Source organism: Dipodomys spectabilis, unplaced genomic scaffold (genome assembly GCF_019054845.1).
Source record: "Dipodomys spectabilis isolate Male_0828 unplaced genomic scaffold, ASM1905484v1 ptg000174l, whole genome shotgun sequence".
Classification (NCBI taxonomy): Eukaryota; Metazoa; Chordata; class Mammalia; order Rodentia; family Heteromyidae; genus Dipodomys; species Dipodomys spectabilis.
The window spans coordinates 9048966-9069876 of NW_024870851.1; the positions used below are offsets into that span (position 1 = coordinate 9048966).

Genomic DNA, 20911 nt, shown 5'->3' on the forward strand with positions numbered 1-20911 from the left:
ATTTATTATTTACATAACGTTAAACAAGTTATTTAACTGGTGGGAGTCTTAGTTTTATTAAGATGAGAACAAAAGTAAATATAATAATGTGTAATGTAACACCAAGCAAGACAGTAAGTGGTCAGACTCCACACTTATCACAAGTAGATTGAATCATCTTTTTGCAATTTTTACTCTCTTTGGTTTTGCCATTAATGTTTTCTATTTTGGAGAAGTAATGCTAACCCAAACTTCTCTTACCCATCTCTCCATTTACCTATAAAATACTCTTCAAGACACAGCAAAGCTATTCACCAATAGTGTAGTTTAAATATAAGCCAACAATATTCATAGAATCTTATTGGTGGTCACAGAATTCACCGTATTCTCAATTTCTGATATCCTGTAGAATGATACAAGTAAGTTTATTTCAGCCAAATTTACTAAATAGATTCCACATATGTTCAATTGCTTGCTAATATTCCATTTTTACTCCTATATTACATTAATGTTTCATTACATAGAATTGTTTCAATAGATCAAGGGAATGAAACAGGAGTAGAAATAATATATACTGTAAAATTTACATTATCTTTGAAGATTAAGACCCGAAAGTGTTAAATAAAGAAAAAAAACCTGAATCCACATGCATTGAAATAAATAAATTTAAGTGTGACAAATTTATATAAGTACCTTAAAATTAAATGTCAAAATAAGAAATGTGATGATCAAACACTGAAATGTGAATCTATTAAACTATTTGTTTATTTCTCAGAATGCTATCTTGAAAGTTTACCAGAAATTAGCAAGAAGGCTTTCAGTTTTTATTGTTATCAAATAATATGGACACTTTCATGTATCTTTTACTTAGAACAAATTTTAAAAGTTGTTCTGTGCTTCATCAAATGAATATTTTTTCACTTAAAGGTAGATATAAATAAATATTTCAATGGTATCATTAAAATCGTTGCTTCCCCTTAGTAAACAAATAATGACTGTGAAGAAAGCAAACTATTAATAATATTTTTATAAATATCATTATTATGGCAGGATATTACTGTCACAAATAAGGAAGAACAAGTTTTAAGTACATAGGCATGCAAAGCTAATTTACCTTAGAGTTTGATAAAACAGAGAATTCATTATGTATGCCACTTAAGAATAAATTGTGGGGTTGGGAAGGTAACTCAGTGGCAGAGTACTTACCTTGCATTCATGAAGCCTTGGGTTCGATTCCTCACCACATATGCCAAAAAAGCTGGAAGTGGCGCTGTGGCTCAAGTGGTAGAGTGCTAGCCTTGAGCTGAAGAGCTGAGGAACAGTGCCCAGGCCCAGAGTTCAGGCCCCACAACCGACAAAAGAAAAAAAAAGAATAAATTGTGTAGCTTATTATGTTCATTAATTACTGAAAACCCATTCAGTTGAAGAAGAAATTTTTATACTAATAAAGTTTGTTTTTGAGTCTTGGTATAGACTAGAAGGTCTATGCAGGCACCCAATGTAATATAGCTACATTGTGTATAGCAAATCAGATTAACCCGGTACCTAAATAACTTTCCACACATACATTTATTCCCAGGAAATTATATGCTTTCTAACCATTGAGTATTGATAAAAGTAATTTAACCTTTCATCTCCAACTTACTAACTATAACATGAAGAAATGAAATCTTGTACAAAGCTGCTCTTGATTTTCTCCTTACACTTAAGAGCAATAGGTGATGATGAAATGTTGCTCTCATGGATTTTTTATAAAATATGAAATTAATTTTAATGCAAAGAATGTCAATAAAATCTATCCTATGATAGCACTTTAAAGTAATAGTCGAGGCCTATCACTTTGGAGGCTAAATGTTGAGGAGAAGGATACCCCCCCTCCAAAGATCCGTATGAGACAAATGTTGTGACTGAAATTTTGATGCTGCAACATCACCTCTTGATGATTCTCCTCAATTGTTAAAGACACAAACCAATGGCTTATTTCTAGGTATAAATTTAATTTAGTACAAATGCAGAAGGCAAATGCCAGGATACTCAGAAGCAAATTAGCCAGGAAGTAGATTATTACTTTTTTGCTACTGTATCCTAAGTCATACAAAGTTTCAGGTTTTGTTTTTTTCAGACAAGGAATGACTACATAGTCCACACTTGCCTCAAATTCAGGATCTTCCTGCCTCAGCCTTTCAGGTGATAGGATTACAGGTGTATTCCACTATGGCTAGCTTGAGTTCCAGCCTTTTAGTCAGGCTAATTTCATATTTGTTGGCTTGTATTAATGCCTTCAGTGAAAAATCTTGTTATAAGTTTAGAGATCATCTTCAAACTGAATACTTAGAACGATGAGTGTCAAATTATTACAAAGCCTAATCACTTGTCACTAGGCTTGAATTTTGAATTTTCTCTTTTACAAGGAATTAAAAGGGAAGAAGAGCATTGAACTATCTTTCTTGGAGCAAATATGAATAGTTTGATGCAATTTTCTCCAAAATTTCTTTTTTTTTTTTTTTGTCAGTCATGGGACCTGAGCTCTGGGCCTGGGCGCTGTCCCTTAGTGCTTCAGCTCAAGGCTAGCGCTCTACCACTTGAGCCACCGCTCCACTTCTGGCTTTTTCTGCTTATGTGGTGCTGAGGAATGGAACCCAGGGCCTCATGCATGCAAGGCAAGCACTCTACCACTGAGCCACCTTCCAAGCCCTCTCCAAAATTTCTATGGATATGAAATTTTGAATTTTAATCTTTTGTTGTTGTTGTTTCTTAAAATAATGTGTTAAGGCCGGACACTGGGGGCTGAAGCCTGTAATCCTAGCTAGTAAGGAGGCTGAGATCTGAGGAACACAGTTCAAAGCCAGCCCAGACAGGAAAGTCCATGAGACTCTTATCACCAATAAAACGCCAGAAAACCGGAAGTGGCACTGTGGCTCACATGGTAGATTCCTTGAGCTGAAGAGCTAAGGGACAGTGCCTGGGCCCAGAGGTCAAGCCCCATGACCTACAATAATAATAATAACAATAATAATGTGATAGGTTGAGTGAATGATTGGTGCCTGTTTCTAAATGTCTATTGTATTATCTGCATGAATATGAAGTTTGGAAATCACTGTACTATTTTTTAGAGGCCAAAGAGAATATTTTAGTAAGCAGTGAACACTCAGCCTGGAGTACACTGTTGGTGTTCAGTAAGTCTTAGTTGAATAAACAATAGAATGAGTTCATTACTATTACAAAAAATTAAAGGCTGGTTTGACAGTCTTAACAGAGAAAATGAGGACTTGTTCTTTTGTGGATATTTTCTATTTGTGCTATCTTTTAGGAACTCTTAAGAGATATTTGTGTCTCATTACTATTGTCAAAATATAAGGATATTGTTGTATAATGGAATGCCTTCCTTTAACTTCTCATGATGTATTAACATATGCATCTTTGTTGAGGGAGAAAACTAGGTTTCCCATATACATATTGATTTCTTCTTACAACACTAAAATACTTTTCAAAAAATCCTGAAACTACTTAATATGTCCAGGATTATGTGATTACGGATAGATTTTAATCTCGTACAATTTCTGAGTTAAAGTAACAGGTAGGATTTGCCTAATAGTAAGACACTGTTAAAGCTACAAATGTAGTTAGGGTTAGGGATGTAGCTCATTAGTAGAGTGCCTGTCTAGCATGCAAACATATTTGTATATATATGCATATATGAGTATGTGCAACCAAACATTTAGAAGAACACCATTATTTCCTTCTAATGGAAGCATTCTCATCCTCTCTCATTTTTTCTCCTCCTCCTTCCCTCTTCTCCTCCCCCTCTCCTCTAGGATACAAAGGACAAATGAGTTTGTTAGTACATATTGCTGATGGCCATTTGTAACATAGCAACAGGGCTAGATGATTTATCCTTAAGAATTCTGATCCAGTTAACATGAATAATAATTTTCTCATTTCCTCTTATAACTAAATCTCTCCTTTGTGCTTCATTTACAAACTCTTCACATCAAGGCTAACATAAAAGATAAGTTCATAGCCATAATCCCCTCTGGAGAGATCACTCCTTGCAGCATTCCATTAAGGGGTTTTATGTTTTGGACCCATCTTGTGTACAGAAGCTGAATGAAAGCAGTAGTTCATCGGAAGGCAGCACTGTGGACATCGGGGCACCTGCAGAAGAGCAGCCTGTAGTGGAACCTGAAGAAACCCTGGAACCAGAAGCCTGTTTCACTGAAGGTAGAGTTACATTCTTATGTTAATCATTTTTTTAATATTTTGACTTTTAAACTGTTTGCCAGACAAAAGGGGTCATTTAGCTAGAATAAAATATGGTCGGGAAATCTATTTGGTGTATGTCTGTCTAGCAGGTTGACAGATAAAAAACATTTAAAACAGAAATGTGTGCTCAGTTATACCTCACCATCATAAGTGAACATGAGAAAGAAAAACATTTTAACTTAATCAATACTAGTGACTAATTTATAACTTTTAAAGGAAAATGGTGATTTGGCAGTAAGTTGACACCTTCAGCATTAGTCGGATTCTCATTTGCAGGACCTGCCTAATTAAAATTAAATAAATGAAAAGTTTTAATATGACTTTGAAATATTAAATTTATATTAAAATTAAATAAATTTAAATTTTTAAATATGATTTTGAAACACCATTTTACTGTCTTTGGAAGAAACAGGAAATATACCTACATAGCAATTAGTAGAGTTTGTTGTCATATGGACAAGAGGTCTAATACTTGTTTTCATCATAATTAGTATTTCCTATAGCTCCATATCCTTGGGAAATTAAGTTTGGGGAACTATTAATATCTTTACATATTTTTCTATTTTACACTCTTTTTTCATCCTTGCTTTCTTTTTTCTTTCTGTTCTTGAACTTGCAGATTCTAGGAAAGCACTCTACCACTTGAGCCATTTCCCAGTTCCTTTTGTTTTAGCTTACTTTTCAGATAGCCTCATGCTTTTGCTAAGTCAGCCTCAGATTATGATCTTTCTTCCTAGGCCTCCCATATAACTGGGATTTCAGGTGTGAGCCACCACACCCAGCCCTTGTATACTTTTTTAAATAGGCCAAAAGTATCCTCCTTCTTTATTTTTACCTTATATAAATTACACATATCATGTCAATCCTTCTCGAAACTACTTTCATCTGATCATAGTGGATGAATTTCTTATTTTCTTCTTTGGCTATAATAAATATAAAATGGATATAATGAAACTATTCATTTAATTCCTCTAATAACTAATAATGTATTGCCTTATGAAACTCATTCTCTATTACACTATTAGATGTCTCTTCCCTCCTTTTCCTCTATCCCTTCCTTTCATTCTCTTGTTCCTCAGCTCCCTCATTTTTGCTTCCTCCCTGCATTATTCCATTTCTTCCCCTTCCTACTATCTGTTCTTTTGCTTCCAACATAGTTCTCCAAATTGTTCCACATTGTCTTCCGTCTTGCTCCCCCACCACCTGCCCAGCCCCAGCCTTTTCTTTTCTATTTCTTTTTTTCTATTTCTTCTTTTTCTTCTGTTTTATTTAAAACTCATAATGTAAGTTTCTTAAAAACAAGTATACATCTGTTCTGGACCTTTTTGAGAGAGTTAGGTATATCTTCCATGGTGCTTATGTACACAGAGTTACCTATGGCTTTGATTCTGATGTTAGAGTAAATGAACACGTTGTGAGGTAAGCAGTGGCACAGAGATCTGAAAGTTTATTAAAGTGAATTACTTTACAAAATCATATAAGCACTGCTAGATACACCAAAGGATAACCTAGAGGAAAACACCCCTAGCATTTTGGGAAAACATCTATATTATTATTCTCTTACTCTTTTTATTGTAAAGGTGACATACAGAGGAATTACAATAACATAAGTAAGGAAATGAGTACATTTTTTGTCAAACAATGTTACCCCCTCCTTCATTTTCTCCTGCTTTTCCACCCCCCAAGTTGTAATGTTCATTTCCAACATAGTGTCTTGTGAGTATCACTGTTGCATTGGTTTGCACTTGTCCTTTGTCTCACCATTTCTGTGATTCCTCATATCAGATAAACAAATATACAAGACTAAGGGGACTGAAATACAAAACAGTGACAATGGGATAAACCATAGGAAAATGAAAGAAAAAAGAAATAGCTGCCAACAGTACACTAAAAAGAAACTTCGGGGGGAGGGGGGAGAGAGCGGGGTGGATTGGTTGGGGGGGCGAGGGGAGGCTGGGAAGGGATGGGATGGGAAGGGGAAATAAAGGAGGAGGCTACAATGCTGGATAAGAAATGTACTCATTGTCTTGCCCATGTAACCCCTCTGTACAGTATTTTCACAATAAAAAAAAGAAAAAAAAACTTTTTATTTCCATATCTTGGAGTTCATTTTGATTAACATCATTGTGTATGCTCATAAAATCTTCTATTTCCTACTATTAATTTCAGTTTTTAGTCTTTTTCTAGAGTTACTTCAAAAGTGCACAGCAAAAGAGTACAATATGATAATATATAGCACAAAACAAGCTCCTTAAATATTGTTCATAATGTACAAAAATTCTTGCAGTCACATTAGAAGCCAGAGAAAGCAGATACTCTCAGCCAGAGATCCTTTAAATAGCTAAATATCATAACTTCACAGAAGGTTTAGAGCTATCCCAGAAAATTTGAGATGGCAGTATTAATGAAAAGAGGGGATACGGCAAGGGATGTCATGGAGGCATTAGAGTTATTTTCTCTGTTCCTGTGTGAACATTACCCTTGCAGGTTGTGTCCGAAGATTCAAGTGTTGTCAAATCAGTGTGGAAGAAGGCAGAGGTAAACAGTGGTGGAACCTCCGAAGAACATGCTTCCGAATTGTGGAACATAACTGGTTTGAGACCTTCATTGTTTTCATGATTCTCCTCAGTAGTGGTGCACTGGTGAGTGGATATTGAGCAGAAGTGCTACAGTATTCACTTTTAGAATATTCTAATTCTGGGGGGCTCAGTGGTAGAGCGCTTGCCTTGCATGCATGAGGCCCTGGGTTTGATTCCCCAGCACCACATAAGCAGAAAAAGCTAGAAATGGTGCTGTGGCTCGAGTGGTAGAGGGCTAGCCTTGAGCTGAATAGCTGAGGGACAGCGCCCAGGCCCAGAGTTCAGGCCCCACAACCGACAGAAAAAAAAAAGAATATTCTAATTCTGATCACTTACTCGTGTTTTTTATTTCACTTTCCAAATAGATAGTGCATTTTAATGAACTCTCATCAATCTTCCAAATAATAGACCTAATTTATAGCTGTATGTTTCTGAATGTTACTGTTTGCTTTTACTACTTCTGATAATCTGTTTATATATTTTTTGCATATTGCTATAAGTAGCCCAGAAAATTTAGCCCTACAGATCACACATTTTAACCAACACATATGAATATTAAAGGACTCCATGCTTAATGAAAAGATAATAAGCATGGTAAACATAGTATAAATCATGGAGTCCTGTGATTGGGAATACATATCCTATGAGTTTTGCTGAATTTTATTTTTTAATGGTGTAATTACTATTTTTCTCTTTATGGACAGTCAATAAGTCCTTAGGGGCTATTTCTCTGTCCCTTCCAGTTGTTTTACTATGTACTGCTACTTAGGAAACAATGTTGCTAATAATAAATAATGGGCAGTATGCCTTAGTGATTCATTTAAAATTGATTTTGCTTTTAAAATATATTTTTACCAGATTCAATTTATGTTTCTAAAATCATTTACAAAAATATAGATGTGCAGAATCAATATCATTTTAGGAACACTGATATAAAGGTAATATTTAATTTTCTTTAACCCAAGTTTGTCATTACAACACAGAATTTCCTGCAGATAGTTTTCTCCACATACCGTTTTAGGAAAAAAATCATTCATAATGAAAGCAATGTTCACTTAGAAGTAAAATATCAAATATCATATTGCAAGAATGCATAATAGAATCTAAATGAGACACAATGTTATTTTCCATCATTGTCACAATGTATGTTTGCTAAAAACTAAAATGATAAGCAAAATGAAGAAATAAAAAGGAAGCATAAAACCTTAAGTAAAATTTGACACTGTCCTCATAAGTCACATTTGTCACTTAATGAGAACATAGTTTTTTTTATTTCTTCCATCTGTTTTCTATAGCAAAGCAAACTAAAAGAAAACAAAACAACCCTTAAAATGAACCTATGAAAAGAAGCCAAGGAAATAAGATGAATTATTATTTTTTTTTTTGGTGCTGGAGATCAATCAAACCCAGGGCCTCATGCTTGCTAGGCTAATAATCTCCTTTCCAGGAAACAAAAGCAATGGAATAGTTTATTGAGTCAAATTGAAATAGCCACATTAGAATAATGTCAATAGCTATTTTATGACTTGAAATTAAGTGATTATGAATTATAATTTTACTTTTTCTGGTTAAAATAGCAACAGAAATCATAATTTTATTATGAAAAGGCCTTGAAGAGTAATAAAGTATCAATAACTACGATTCCTCTGCTCTCTTATCCTAGTGAAATGTCATGTACACATGCGATTGACAACAGAACATATAACAGCATCTGAAAGTTAGTTATAACTTTTTCTTTGTAGGCATTTGAAGACATATACATAGACCAACGGAAGACAATTAAGACTATGTTGGAATATGCTGACAAGGTGTTCACTTACATCTTCATTCTGGAAATGCTTCTCAAATGGGTCGCGTATGGTTATCAAACATATTTCACCAATGCTTGGTGTTGGCTGGACTTCTTAATTGTTGATGTAAGTACCTTGCCTTATATTCAAGGTAATTTATCTTACTCATATTTTATTCCTAAAATAATGACTACCATGTTGTGATGACAAGATATGCTTTTTGAAAAATAAATCCACTCAACAAATGACAGTGTAGTGTTTTCTTGGTGCTGGTCCTGGGCTTAAACTCAAGCCAAGCCACTGTCCTCCAGCTTCTTTTGCTCAAGGTTAACACCCTACCACTTGAACCAAAGCCCTACTTCTGGGTTTTTGTTCATTTGTTTTGGTAGTTTAATGGAGAAAAGAGTCTCACAGACTTCCTACCTAGGCTCATTTCAAACCGGGCTCCTCAGATCTCAGCTTTTTTAGTAACTAGGATTGCAGGTGTGAGACACTGGTGCCCAAGAGTTATGATTTTGTTTTTCATGTTCTATTTTAATTATTTCATCATGATTATATAGCACTCTTGAAAAAGACTAATTAATAACTATAGTATTTCAAACAATGTTTAAAGTGTGTTAAATATAAGGACTTAATACACTAAAAATTGAACAACTTGAAAAATTAGTATCCAGTGTATGTTGACTATAGCAGCCATGTTGACACTAAAGAAATTGTAATCCTACATGAATGTGGAGTTTTGGTGATTTCTTTTTGTAAGAATTAGATACTACAACTGTAGTATGCATTAGTCTCACTATTTCTCACAAATGACCTACATCTATTGATATATTCAGAACTGACATTGAGAACATATTAATTACTAAGAATATTAGCTGTAATTAATTGTATATACCAACTTAGAGATATCTTGCTTTTCCCAGTATAACAACAATTTTTGTGTTTTCTAAATAGCCCCAAATTTAGTAGTAACAATAATAAAAGGATAATCAATGCCATTTTCTTCCACCTGGATTTCTTGGTGGAGGAGGAGGAAGAGGAGGAGGATGAGGAGGGGGAAGAAAAGGAGAAGGGGGAGGAGGAGCAGGACGAGGAGGAGGAGGAGGAGGAGGAAGAGGAGGAAGATGGTGATGGTTTGGTGGTGTTGGTAATCATATTGGTGTTAGGGACTGATCTGAAGTCTTCATATATTGCTAAGCACATGGTCTCCCCTGAGTTGCACCCCAGATCCTATTTTATTAATCATTTCATTGTTCTTCTGATTGTTTAACTCATCTAAATTTAATTGAACAGTTAATAAATTACATGATGTTTAAGGATTTTTGTTGAACTGGTTGTAATTCATGTCTTAAAAGTAACTTTCATTGGATCAACTTGAAAAATGTTTTCTTAAAATTTTAGGTTTACTGAAAATATCCAACCATCCATCTTCTGAACAATTATCAATAAAAAATTATATTTGTTGTATTACATGGTAACTGTAGATCGGGTGACAACCATTCTATTTATTTGGTATGATTTGTGTGTGCACAGGTTTCATTGGTCAGCTTAACTGCAAATGCATTGGGCTACTCAGAACTTGGTGCCATCAAATCGCTCAGGACACTAAGAGCTCTGAGACCACTGAGAGCCTTATCGCGGTTTGAAGGAATGAGGGTAAGAATAATGAATAACCTGATGTATTGTATGTAGCCAAAATTAAACTCAATTACATTTAGAAAAAGGGAAACACGTGCATGCAAAAGGAATGGCAAATTTTTGCAAAATTGCTACTTTACACTTTTATCTGTTGCATATTTACTTCCAGGTAATATGCAAGAGAACTTAGGCCTCTCTAAAAATGATATACTATCATTTATGTGCTGTGCTTATTAAGATGATTTCTTTATCTATCTTGGGAGTTTCCTTACAATCCTGCATACAAAATGCAGGTGCACTACTCAAATACTATGTGTAATGATATAATAATTATTGAAAGTGAATTTTGTGTCATGTACTTTCCCTTTGTAATGGCTCACCTGAGTTTTCTTGAGGATAATGTGAATTACAACTATGTAAGTGTAAAGGAAAAAATGCAATTGCCAAAAGTTTTGTCTTTATAATGCCAACATTTGCATTCTTTGAATGCTTTAAAGGGTAGATAGCAAATATGTACTGAATTTTAAAGAAGTTATGTTTGATATAGACTTAATTTACAACACTGCACTAATAATCTTCATACACATAGATGATTATAAATCAAGTATTACATAAAATCCGCATGTTTTATGCAATGAAGTCAAACATCATTCTGAAATAAACAGAATACATAATTTTTACTTATTATGATAGGTAATTAACAACTTAACTTAAATCTAGCCTATCAGAGTTACACAAATATGAATTTTTCCTTTTAAGTAACTATTAAACTATTCTTTATGATTATAACAGCTCAGAAATTTTTGCATTATGGAGATTTTTCATGAAACATTAATTAATTAATTAATGCTTTTTTGCCAGTCATGGGCCTGAACTCTGGGCCTCAGCGCTGTCCCTCAGCTCTTTAGCTCAAGGCTAGTGCTCTACCACTTGAGCCACGGTGCCACTTCCGGCTTTTTCTGCTTATGTGGTGCTGAGGAATCAAACCCAGGGCCTCTGGCATGCAAGGCAAACACTCTACCACTAGCCACCTTCCCAGCCCCAAACATTAATTAATGTAAGATGTATTATATAAAAGTCAATACTGTGTTTTTAATAGGCCACGATTTTCTTTATCTAAATAAATCAAGCAAGCATAAGCGATAAACTTTACTCTTCCACTACTGAAGTTTCAGTTATATTTATAGAAATTAAGCTATATTGTAGATGCCTATTTTCATTTCCTAGGTCAATTATGGCCTTATCCTCTCTTCTACTTAAGATTTATTATAAATATCACTCTTTTTCTTTGGTCTTTTTATGTACAGAGGGGTTACAGTTACATAAGTAAGGTAATGAGCACATTTCTTGTCAAACATTGTTACTCCTCCCTCATTTTCTCCCACTTTCTCTGTCCCCAACCCCCTTCCCTCCAACCCCAGGCAAATTGTAAAGTTCATTTCCAACATAGTGTCATAGATGGGTCTTCAATTTCTCCATGTGTCTGAAATCACATTTTTTCCTATCAGAAAATAATCAACAAAATATAAGACAAATAGTACTGTTTTACTTCTGGCAGAGATTTTTTTAGTAAAATGTTATCAGAAATTTGGAATATGTAAATAATTGTGTTTTCCAGTTAAGTAACACTTCCTTTGTTTCAGAGTAGTGGCTTCAATTCTTGAGAAAATTATCATTTTATACATTCCATGGGAAAATATATTCACTGAATTAAAACTTAGCATTTTAAAAGGCTCATGAAATATGAATAATGATAAACACTTGAAAGCATCAAAAATACTTCAAATTTTGATCTTTCAAAACTTTATTAAATCCACAAATTCATCATTTATTCACGAATGTAATGAATTTAGTCTTTGGATTAAATTTTATACTTTATAGAAATAAAGTTAGCTACAACTATTAATCAACAATGCTTTATGTTTTATAAAAAGAAGTTTTCTTGTGAAACTTTGAATATTAAAAACAAACTCCTTATAGATTCTGATAGTTGTTAAAACTAATCATTTAAACTTTCAGAGTATGAATGTACTGCTTTGCCTCCTTCTGATGTCTTACACTCAACACTAGGGGTGGCTGAGGTTTTCTGCATCTGTTTGGCATTGTAGAGTCAAAACGACCTTCTTATTCTATTTTTATATTTCTAGTATTTGTAAAAAATATAATCACAGATGATGAGGAGGTGAATGTAATGATAATGATTGTGCTTAAGAGGTGAGATTTGAATATATTCAGAAACTCTCATTTAGCTTTTCCCCAGCAGCATAAAATTGCAACAGCTGTGTCAAAATGTGTATCAGACACTTAACTGATTTTTGTTTTCCTGTCACTTTTTCAAAGCATGTGCTTTTATGTAACAGTACTGAATAAAGCATGTTGTGTAGTGCTTGATGAGAATTTAGAAAGTAATAAATAAGTTATCATCACGTTGCCCTTTGTGTTTTGCATGTTTTATGCACATTTCTGGCTGACAGCTTTTGAACATTTATTGTATTTCAAATTTCCAGTCCAAATTTTTCAACTTGTAAAACTGAAACTGAGTAAACTGATGTCATGAATACCTAGGGTAAAATAAAAATTTGTATTTAAATTTGTGTTTGTAATTTCCTAATCTTGGAAATTTAAATACCTTTTCAAAAAAAAAAAAGACCTCAAGTTTTAATTGATGAGGAGATAGACAGGGAGCATCATATTACAAAAATTAACACCAAATGTTCTGTCATATCAGATTTCTAACTAATAACAAACTATATATTTCTATTTTATATAGGATAATCTTGCTCCAACTTGGATGGGGTGGAGCGCTGGTTCCTCCCCTGAGCCCTTTATTATGGGTACTGTATTACCCCTTTTGCTACCTTTAATCCTTTCACTGTACCTTGTGTGTAGTGGGATGAGGGAGGGATTGGGGAGAGTATGATTTTTACCACAGTAAGGTCGATGCAGCATTTAATTCCAGAGCCACTATTTTCAATTGTCTTAAATTTCTTTTTGGAAATAAAAAGCATTGATGAGTTTAACTTCTGTGGGATTTTTAACCCCCAGGAGGTTGATAGCTTTATTAAATCTCACAGAATACGTTGCAGTTATGTATAAATTGTGTTATCCATTTATGGGGAGATTATTTGATTGATAAGGGTGGGGAACCCTGGTATAGGGTGATTGTGTAAAACCATTTTAACTTTCGGGATTTAAAAGATATTGATTTTATTTGAGGCATTCATTCCTTGCCAGTCCACTAGTCTGGGTCTTGAAAATGGCCAGCTGCATACCACCAGTCAGTTTTTCATATGGTTGAGCAGATGCTAAGGTATCAGATTCTAGGTTTCGTAAGACTGCTATTAATTGTGATCATTCCATTTCTATTTTACAAGTTCATAAAGGGTTATTGTCAAGATGAAACAAAAGAAAATATGTAATAAGAGTTGAACAAGAATACATGATTTGTGTTTAAAATGGAGAATTAAACCATTGGTTAGGGGAAAACCTACTTTTTTGAATAATGCAGATAGAATAGTGAATTTGAATTATACAGATAAAATAATAAAATCATGTCATGAGTATCAAGGCAATAAACTCAATGTTATAGTAAGTCACTCACAACTAACTTCTTAGAAATCTTACAAAACATTGCAGTAGAAACAAAAATAAAAAGAAATCTATATTTTCTTTACTCTTTAAATTTAAAAATATTGAGCAAGAGGGAAAGATTTTCTTTTGAGGGAGAAAAAAATTGAAAATTTTCTTCAGATAAATTGACATATCACTCAAAAATATGCACCTTGATTAATCCCTATAATACAAATTTAGTAGTTACATTTTTTAAAAATGACTACTGCTCTTCTCTATTCTCAAAAATATCTGATTTCTACTTTACCTACTTTTGATTTTTATTCACATAGCTCTCTTGTGTTATTATTACACACATTAGAAGACATGGTAATATAGATGTGATGGTTCATTCAGACAATATTTTTGAATATACTAACTAAACTTTAAAATATTAAGTTAAATGTTTGAATATCAACCTTTTATTTCATGTCAACTTAATTTTTTAAAAAATCAAAAAAGAGCCCTAGACAAAAACCATTTCCCTAAGAAGTGGTTTGCTCAAGTAGAGAAACTCAATTGGACAAGGTTTTGGAAAAGGTCTGTGTGAAGGAACAAGCTCTGGTGTTAATTCATTAAGACAGTTCCTTTCTTTGACATCTTCCTTTATGGGACCTGAAACCTCAATTTGTTCTTTCCAATTTATTCAGACCAACTCTGCCAAGTACATTTCCCACATGGGAACTAATTATTGTGGCTCCCCAGAGATGCAAAGAGTTAACTATCTCTCTCTGCTGAACTACCAGATGAGTTGAGGCTCTTGGGAAAAGACCATCCTTTCTATGATCTTTTGCCAAGTTTAATGACATCTTAGATATGAATAGACCTTTTGTGTAGTAAATTCTCCAGTATTTTGGCAACTTTTTTTTCAAAAATAAAGTTAGCTTAACAAAGTGAAATTTTGCACTCAGCCATCAACTTTGTAAGTTATATCCTGAATAATAAAGTTCTGTAGAGCACTTTATTATTAAGCCATAATTGAACTTAATTTTAACTAAGAACAACCCATTTCAAAGAAAATTTCTCATATATATTACTTTACTCAAACCTTTTACTTGTGCTCAGCTACTGAATTACTCCTATCCCATAATTAACAGTTGAAAATTATGCTTTGGCCAACAAATGTTAAGCTAAGTTTTACTTTATTTATGTGTTCGTTCAGTCAATCATTTTTCTACTCCTATTGTCAAAGCTCTCTGACACATTCCTATAATTAAAACACTCAAAGCCCATGAGTCACAAATATATTTTTGCATTTCACATTTTAACAAAAAGAACGTGATCTCTTTGGAACATAGGAATACAATGAACCCTAATACACAATGGTATGTTTACCTACTATGTGGGAGAGACCCTTAGGAGAAGGAATGAGGCAAATTGAAAAGAGAAGAGGTGCTACTTTTCTCTAGTCCACTTTCTAAGCTTAATTTTGATTTCAGATCCATCAAATACTAGAATTCTGACACTTCAAGTCAAAGGAAAAAGTTTTCACTTTTAGGAAGCTGAATTTGGAGGTGAAGAAAGAAAAAACTACATGAACTGCAGACTTTAGGAAAAGAGAGTATTGCAGAAAGGGAGTGAGTGACACTGGACAAGAGATTTCAAAGAAAGTAGCATGTCAATTCTCCAGCAATTATACTAGCCCATAGTAATTCTGTTAGCAAGAGTAACAGGAAGTGTGGGTAGCCAGGGAAATTCAATTTAGACATGTAGATTGTGATGTGAAAATCAAGGTGTGGAAAAGATTCTGTAACCACTTGGGACTTGTTAAATAAGTAAAATATGGGACTTGGAAAAGATTAATTCATCTCACACATCCATATGAAAGAAAGGGAGAGTTAGGACAGTTTGATAATAGTACAGTTATGAAGGAAGGAAGGTCAGAACTAAGAAGAGGACAAGGATAAGCTAGCATGGAATGCGACATATGTGAGAAAGATTTTTGAAGGAAGAAGTGTGAGACTCACAAATCAGCATGAAAAGAAATTCTAAATGAGGCGATAGAGGTGAATGTATACCCTTTAATATGTATTCTGCGCACACAGTACAAATAGCATTTTCATTTGGATGTTAGACAAAAACACTCAGCAAATGGAAATAAATAATAATTTGATGTCAGTTTTAAATTTTCATATCCAAGAAATCTGATTGTGTCCATACATTCAAGATATAGCAAGGGTTTAGAGAAATGGAGGAGAACAATGGAAGAGGTGATATTAAGATGCATTGTTCTCATTAATTGACATGTCGAATTTAAACCTCTGTAGAGCTTGCTAAAGACAATTTAACAAAATAAATGAAAGGTTTATTTAATGAGGTTTATGAATAGAGATGGTAAAATCAGAACAGAGAGGTATGTGACCTTGGTCACATTATAGGCCACATAGTCCCTACCATCTGGTTCTCTCTGGATGATTCAAGGTGAATACATATTTTCATCTTCATGCCCCCATCTTTATTATTACTGGTTTCATGCTTTCCTTTGGCCCACTAATCACACTGTCTTGTATGCTCTGAAAGCTGAAAGGTTTTTACAGACTTCAAACAGGGCTCCAAAGTATAAGGAATTAGCTCTCGTGTTTTTGTTTTTGCTTTTGCTTGTTTTTTTTTTTTTTGAAGCAAGAAATGAAAAACTTTCTTCTGAAAGTACACTGGCATCAACAGGCAAATAGAAGATATTTTGATGTCCCCTGTGGACTTTGAATCAGATTCTGGAGAATAATATAAACACACAGTTATTCTCAGCAATTAATATTCAAGGCGAGACCCCATATGCTACTTTTGAGCACGTTAGTGTCTTGATTTTCCCTCTTAAATTCTCATGAGCAGCTCCATTGAGACTGTAGAGGAGGAGGGAAGGAAGGCCTGTAGTGGTGTCAAATATGAAAATTCACATTTTTAATTTGTGAAGTTAAAAAAAACAATAGGGGGTTAAAACCCTTTCCATAGGAGAAAAAGTAGAAAGTAATCTATCACAGAACCTTACTTGCATAATTGCATCAGATGTGAAAATTAGGTAAGACATCCCTCTTTTATGTATTTTACCAGGAAACTGATCACTGTTATGTTTCATTTAAAATAAGTTTATCGGATTAAACTCAGTAAATGAAACAACTGAAATGACTGGAGCTTGAAATAAACGATGTGATGATCTACTGAAATACATAATGCTAAATTGTCTTGCTTCTTATGCAAAACTATTATTAGTCATAGCAATGCATGGATGACTAAGGCCAAACTATATTAGGTATCTTATAATCTCTTTCTATTTTTACATTTTAGTCATTAATTTTAAAGTTTATTGGTCAAATCAAATTGTGCCCAAATGTGTTCAGTTTGTTCTTTAAAATGAGTTCATCTGTCTAGGAGTTCCCACTTCTCTTTATTCTAATAATACATGTTCTTATTTCATCCGACAGAAATTTCCCCAAATTTTGCTTTTGTCCTTTATTCGTTTTCTCCCCTTTTATTTCCCATTTCTTTGTTATATTATTTGGCCTATATTTGTTTTTCTAAGTGAATTGCTTAAGAAAGAATGGATTTAATTTTTTACGATTCTTATTTTAATTTGCTTTAAGAATATCCTAGAATAAATAGTCTTAATGGAAAAATTTGAACTTAAGGCTTAATAAGGGAATGTCTCTTCTTTTTTAACCAATAAGAATTCTGACTTTTCTTTTCTTTCCATTTGTGTATTAGGTGGTTGTGAATGCCCTTTTAGGAGCAATTCCATCCATCATGAATGTGCTTCTGGTTTGTCTTATATTCTGGCTAATTTTCAGCATCATGGGCGTAAATTTGTTTGCTGGCAAATTCTACCACTGTATTAATACAACCACTGGTGACATGTTTGAAATCAGCGAAGTGAATAATCATTCTGATTGCCTAAAACTAATAGAAAGAAATGAAACTGCCCGGTGGAAAAATGTGAAAGTAAACTTTGATAATGTAGGATTTGGGTATCTCTCTTTGCTGCAAGTTGTAAGTGAACACTATTTTTTTCTGAATTTTTCTTATTGTTCAGAATAATAACAAAATAATGACTATATCTGTTATTTATTTGTTAAGAAGAAAGTATATTTTTTCTGGTTCTGACTCACTACAAGTTTCTGAACTCAAGTGGAGACTTTATTAACATGTACAGATAAAGCCAATAGTGGCTAGATATTTCAATTCTTTCCATAGGCCTTTTTCTCTTTTTTTTTTTACTCTTATTCTTTTTTTCCAGATTACTCTCACTTCCCATATGAATGAGTTGATTGATTGTTAAATCGTAACTATGCTATTTTTTCTATTGCAATGGATATATGGTAACTGATGTGGAGAAATTAGCCACTGCTTAGTTACATCCTTTTGGTGTAGAGGCTAAGTAACAGTATTTAGCTTTGACGGTTACTGCCATACTAAGATTTAAATGATGCCTGAGAATATCTGAACCCAGAAATGAAACACAAGCACAGTTGTCTCTGGTCAATAGCCTTGCAATGACATTATTGAACTTTTATCCCAACTATCATAGTAAGCCTCTAAGACTGATTCTTTGTAACTTGTGAAAGCACAAAGGATGTTATTCTTTTACATATTTTCATTTTATTCTATTTTCAGTTGAGGCTGCATCACGAGCAACCAAAAGATAAAACGAATCATAGTTAAAATGCTACACTCCCTTGTCTGCTGAAAATTCAGTTTTCAAAATAGAGCTGTATAAGCTGGTTGCTGGTGGCTCATGCCTGTAATCCTAGCTACTCAGGATGTTTAGCTCGGGAAGGTTGATGTTCCAGGGTCAATGGGGCACAAAATAGGGGACCCTGTTTCAGCAAAATGGTAGGCTGGAGGCACAGTTCAAGTGATAGAGTTCCAGATGAGAAGAATTTTATAATTCCTATTTTTGTGAGTGCTTCTACAGGGTGTTTTGAGACAGAAATCTATTTCTTATTCTTATTCTTTTTAATGGATCAACTAGAAGACTAAGCAAAAACATGCATACTTTTCAAAGCCCTCATATATTTCAGAGGTATCTTTACTATGGTTAACTTATAAACTTCTAACCTTTTGGTTAGAAGTTCTTATTTTTCTCCTGGACATTTCTAATCTGCTACTAATCATGTCATTAAAATAAAATCAAACAAGAATGATTTCTTTAAATATTATATTTCCTTTGACATTGATTCTAATATTTTACTAATAATTACACTTGCAAATGTCATCAAATCATATTTTTTTCTCTAGAACACTGAGGAAAGAACATTGAACTATTTTAAGCAATCCTTCAAAATGCTAAGTGACTCTTAAAAGTAGATTGTAAGTCCTGCACAAAGCTATTCAATAAATTCTGCTACTAAAAGAAAATAAAATATCATTATACTTCTGTGTAATCACCTTCCTGTTCATTAGTAATTCCATTGAAATGGTTCCTTTACCCACTGTTTTTCTGTCCCTTACCACATGTGTAATAGACTTATTCCATTTTGACCAGATACATTGACATGTCCAAAACCTCTCTCCATAATGCACAAAGTATTTCTATTTTCTATAGAAAAATCAGGAGTTTCTGTTCTCATTCACACTCAACAAATATTAGTATTTCAGGAACAAAGATACACTATGATGCAGATGCTAGAAGCTGTGTTAGGTTCCCTCACTGCCTACAAAATAAATTATGTCCACAGAGCCCAAAATTCATATCCTAACAGAATACTATAAGCTATTAGACTTGGAGTCATATGCAAAATGTTTTCTCTACTACTTTCCAGTTCTGATAGCTTATTCATACTCTTCAAGAATTATGATTTATGATTTTTGGCTGCTATAGATATCATCAGATATGTTTCAATTTATGTAGCTTTCCAAAAGTGCTCTACAGATTTTAATAGAAAGTCAAATGTCATGAATATCTTACTACCAAAGACCTGAAGTGTATGTGACTTGGAGAATCTATAAAATGGCCGTTTTGTTTATTTTATGTCTAGTCCACAATCCATGTATAACTTTTTTAAAATTACCTTTCAAAATGCTCATTTAAAATATGCCAATAAGAATACTTACCAAGCATAAGTTCTTAATATCTTCACTTCACAGTTAAACATGCATGTCCTTTTTAATAGGCCACATTTAAGGGATGGATGGATATAATGTATGCAGCAGTGGATTCCAGGAATGTAAGTATTCCTTATAACCCATGTTTTAAAATATTATTCTATAATCAGGTACTTGATTTAATCTCAAAATGTATAATAGACAAATGAAACCCTCAAGAAATAGCTAGGGGTACAAATATGACTCGTTAATATCTGAGTTATATAAATATTTACTGGACTTATTTCAAACAAAAGCATGAATTATTGTGAATGTCAAACAAAAGTAACAGAAATCCATATATTTAATAATTGTTTAAATACAATTTAAGATTGGAATATCAATTTAAGATTTATAAAATAGACTACTCAATCTTAAAAATCAAAATAAATGTTATAATAATAGAGGGGCAAACATCTATGTGAATAATTCAATTCTTTTTTTGTTAATTAATTCATTAAAACATAAACCATAATTTTACAATGTATTCTATATATAAATTTATATTACATTTGTAACTTTTTACTAATAATTTTTAAATTGCTGAGGTTTATTAACTGAAGCCAATCAAATTTAACACATCATTGTTGTGCAAATAGTATAACTTTGGGTAATATATTCTACTCTCATAGAAAAACACAAAAAGAAATTCTGCATTCAAATATATTGTAATATTTTACAAAAGATTCTCCTTTGATAGGTGGAACTCCAGCCTAAGTATGAGGAAAGTCTTTACATGTATCTTTACTTTGTTATTTTCATCATCTTTGGGTCTTTCTTCACCTTGAACCTGTTTATTGGGGTCATCATAGATAATTTCAACCAGCAAAAGAAGAAGATAAGTATCTCTAATATTTCATCTCTACTGAAATAAAAATATATATACCTGATATGTTTGTTTTTTTTCCCACCAAAAGAGTACCTGAGTTGAGAAATCAAATGGAGGTATTACAAAGTCTGTTTCCTCTTTTCTGGCAT

General features: G+C 33.2%; 1 protein-coding gene across 7 annotated transcripts in view; it reads left to right on the plus strand.

Annotated features, from left to right (window-relative positions):
• Positions 1-20911, plus strand: part of LOC122120121 (sodium channel protein type 1 subunit alpha) — a 76007-nt gene that overhangs the window by 47465 nt on the left and 7631 nt on the right. For all 7 annotated transcript variants that reach the window (XM_042694198.1, XM_042694199.1, XM_042694201.1 and 4 more), the window contains 7 exons: positions 4080-4200; positions 6730-6884; positions 8564-8737; positions 10145-10267; positions 17558-17839; positions 19963-20016; positions 20634-20771. In XM_042694198.1, coding sequence (XP_042550132.1) covers positions 4080-4200; positions 6730-6884; positions 8564-8737; positions 10145-10267; positions 17558-17839; positions 19963-20016; positions 20634-20771 — 1047 coding nt within the window. The remainder of the gene's footprint in view (positions 1-4079; positions 4201-6729; positions 6885-8563; positions 8738-10144; positions 10268-17557; positions 17840-19962; positions 20017-20633; positions 20772-20911) is intronic.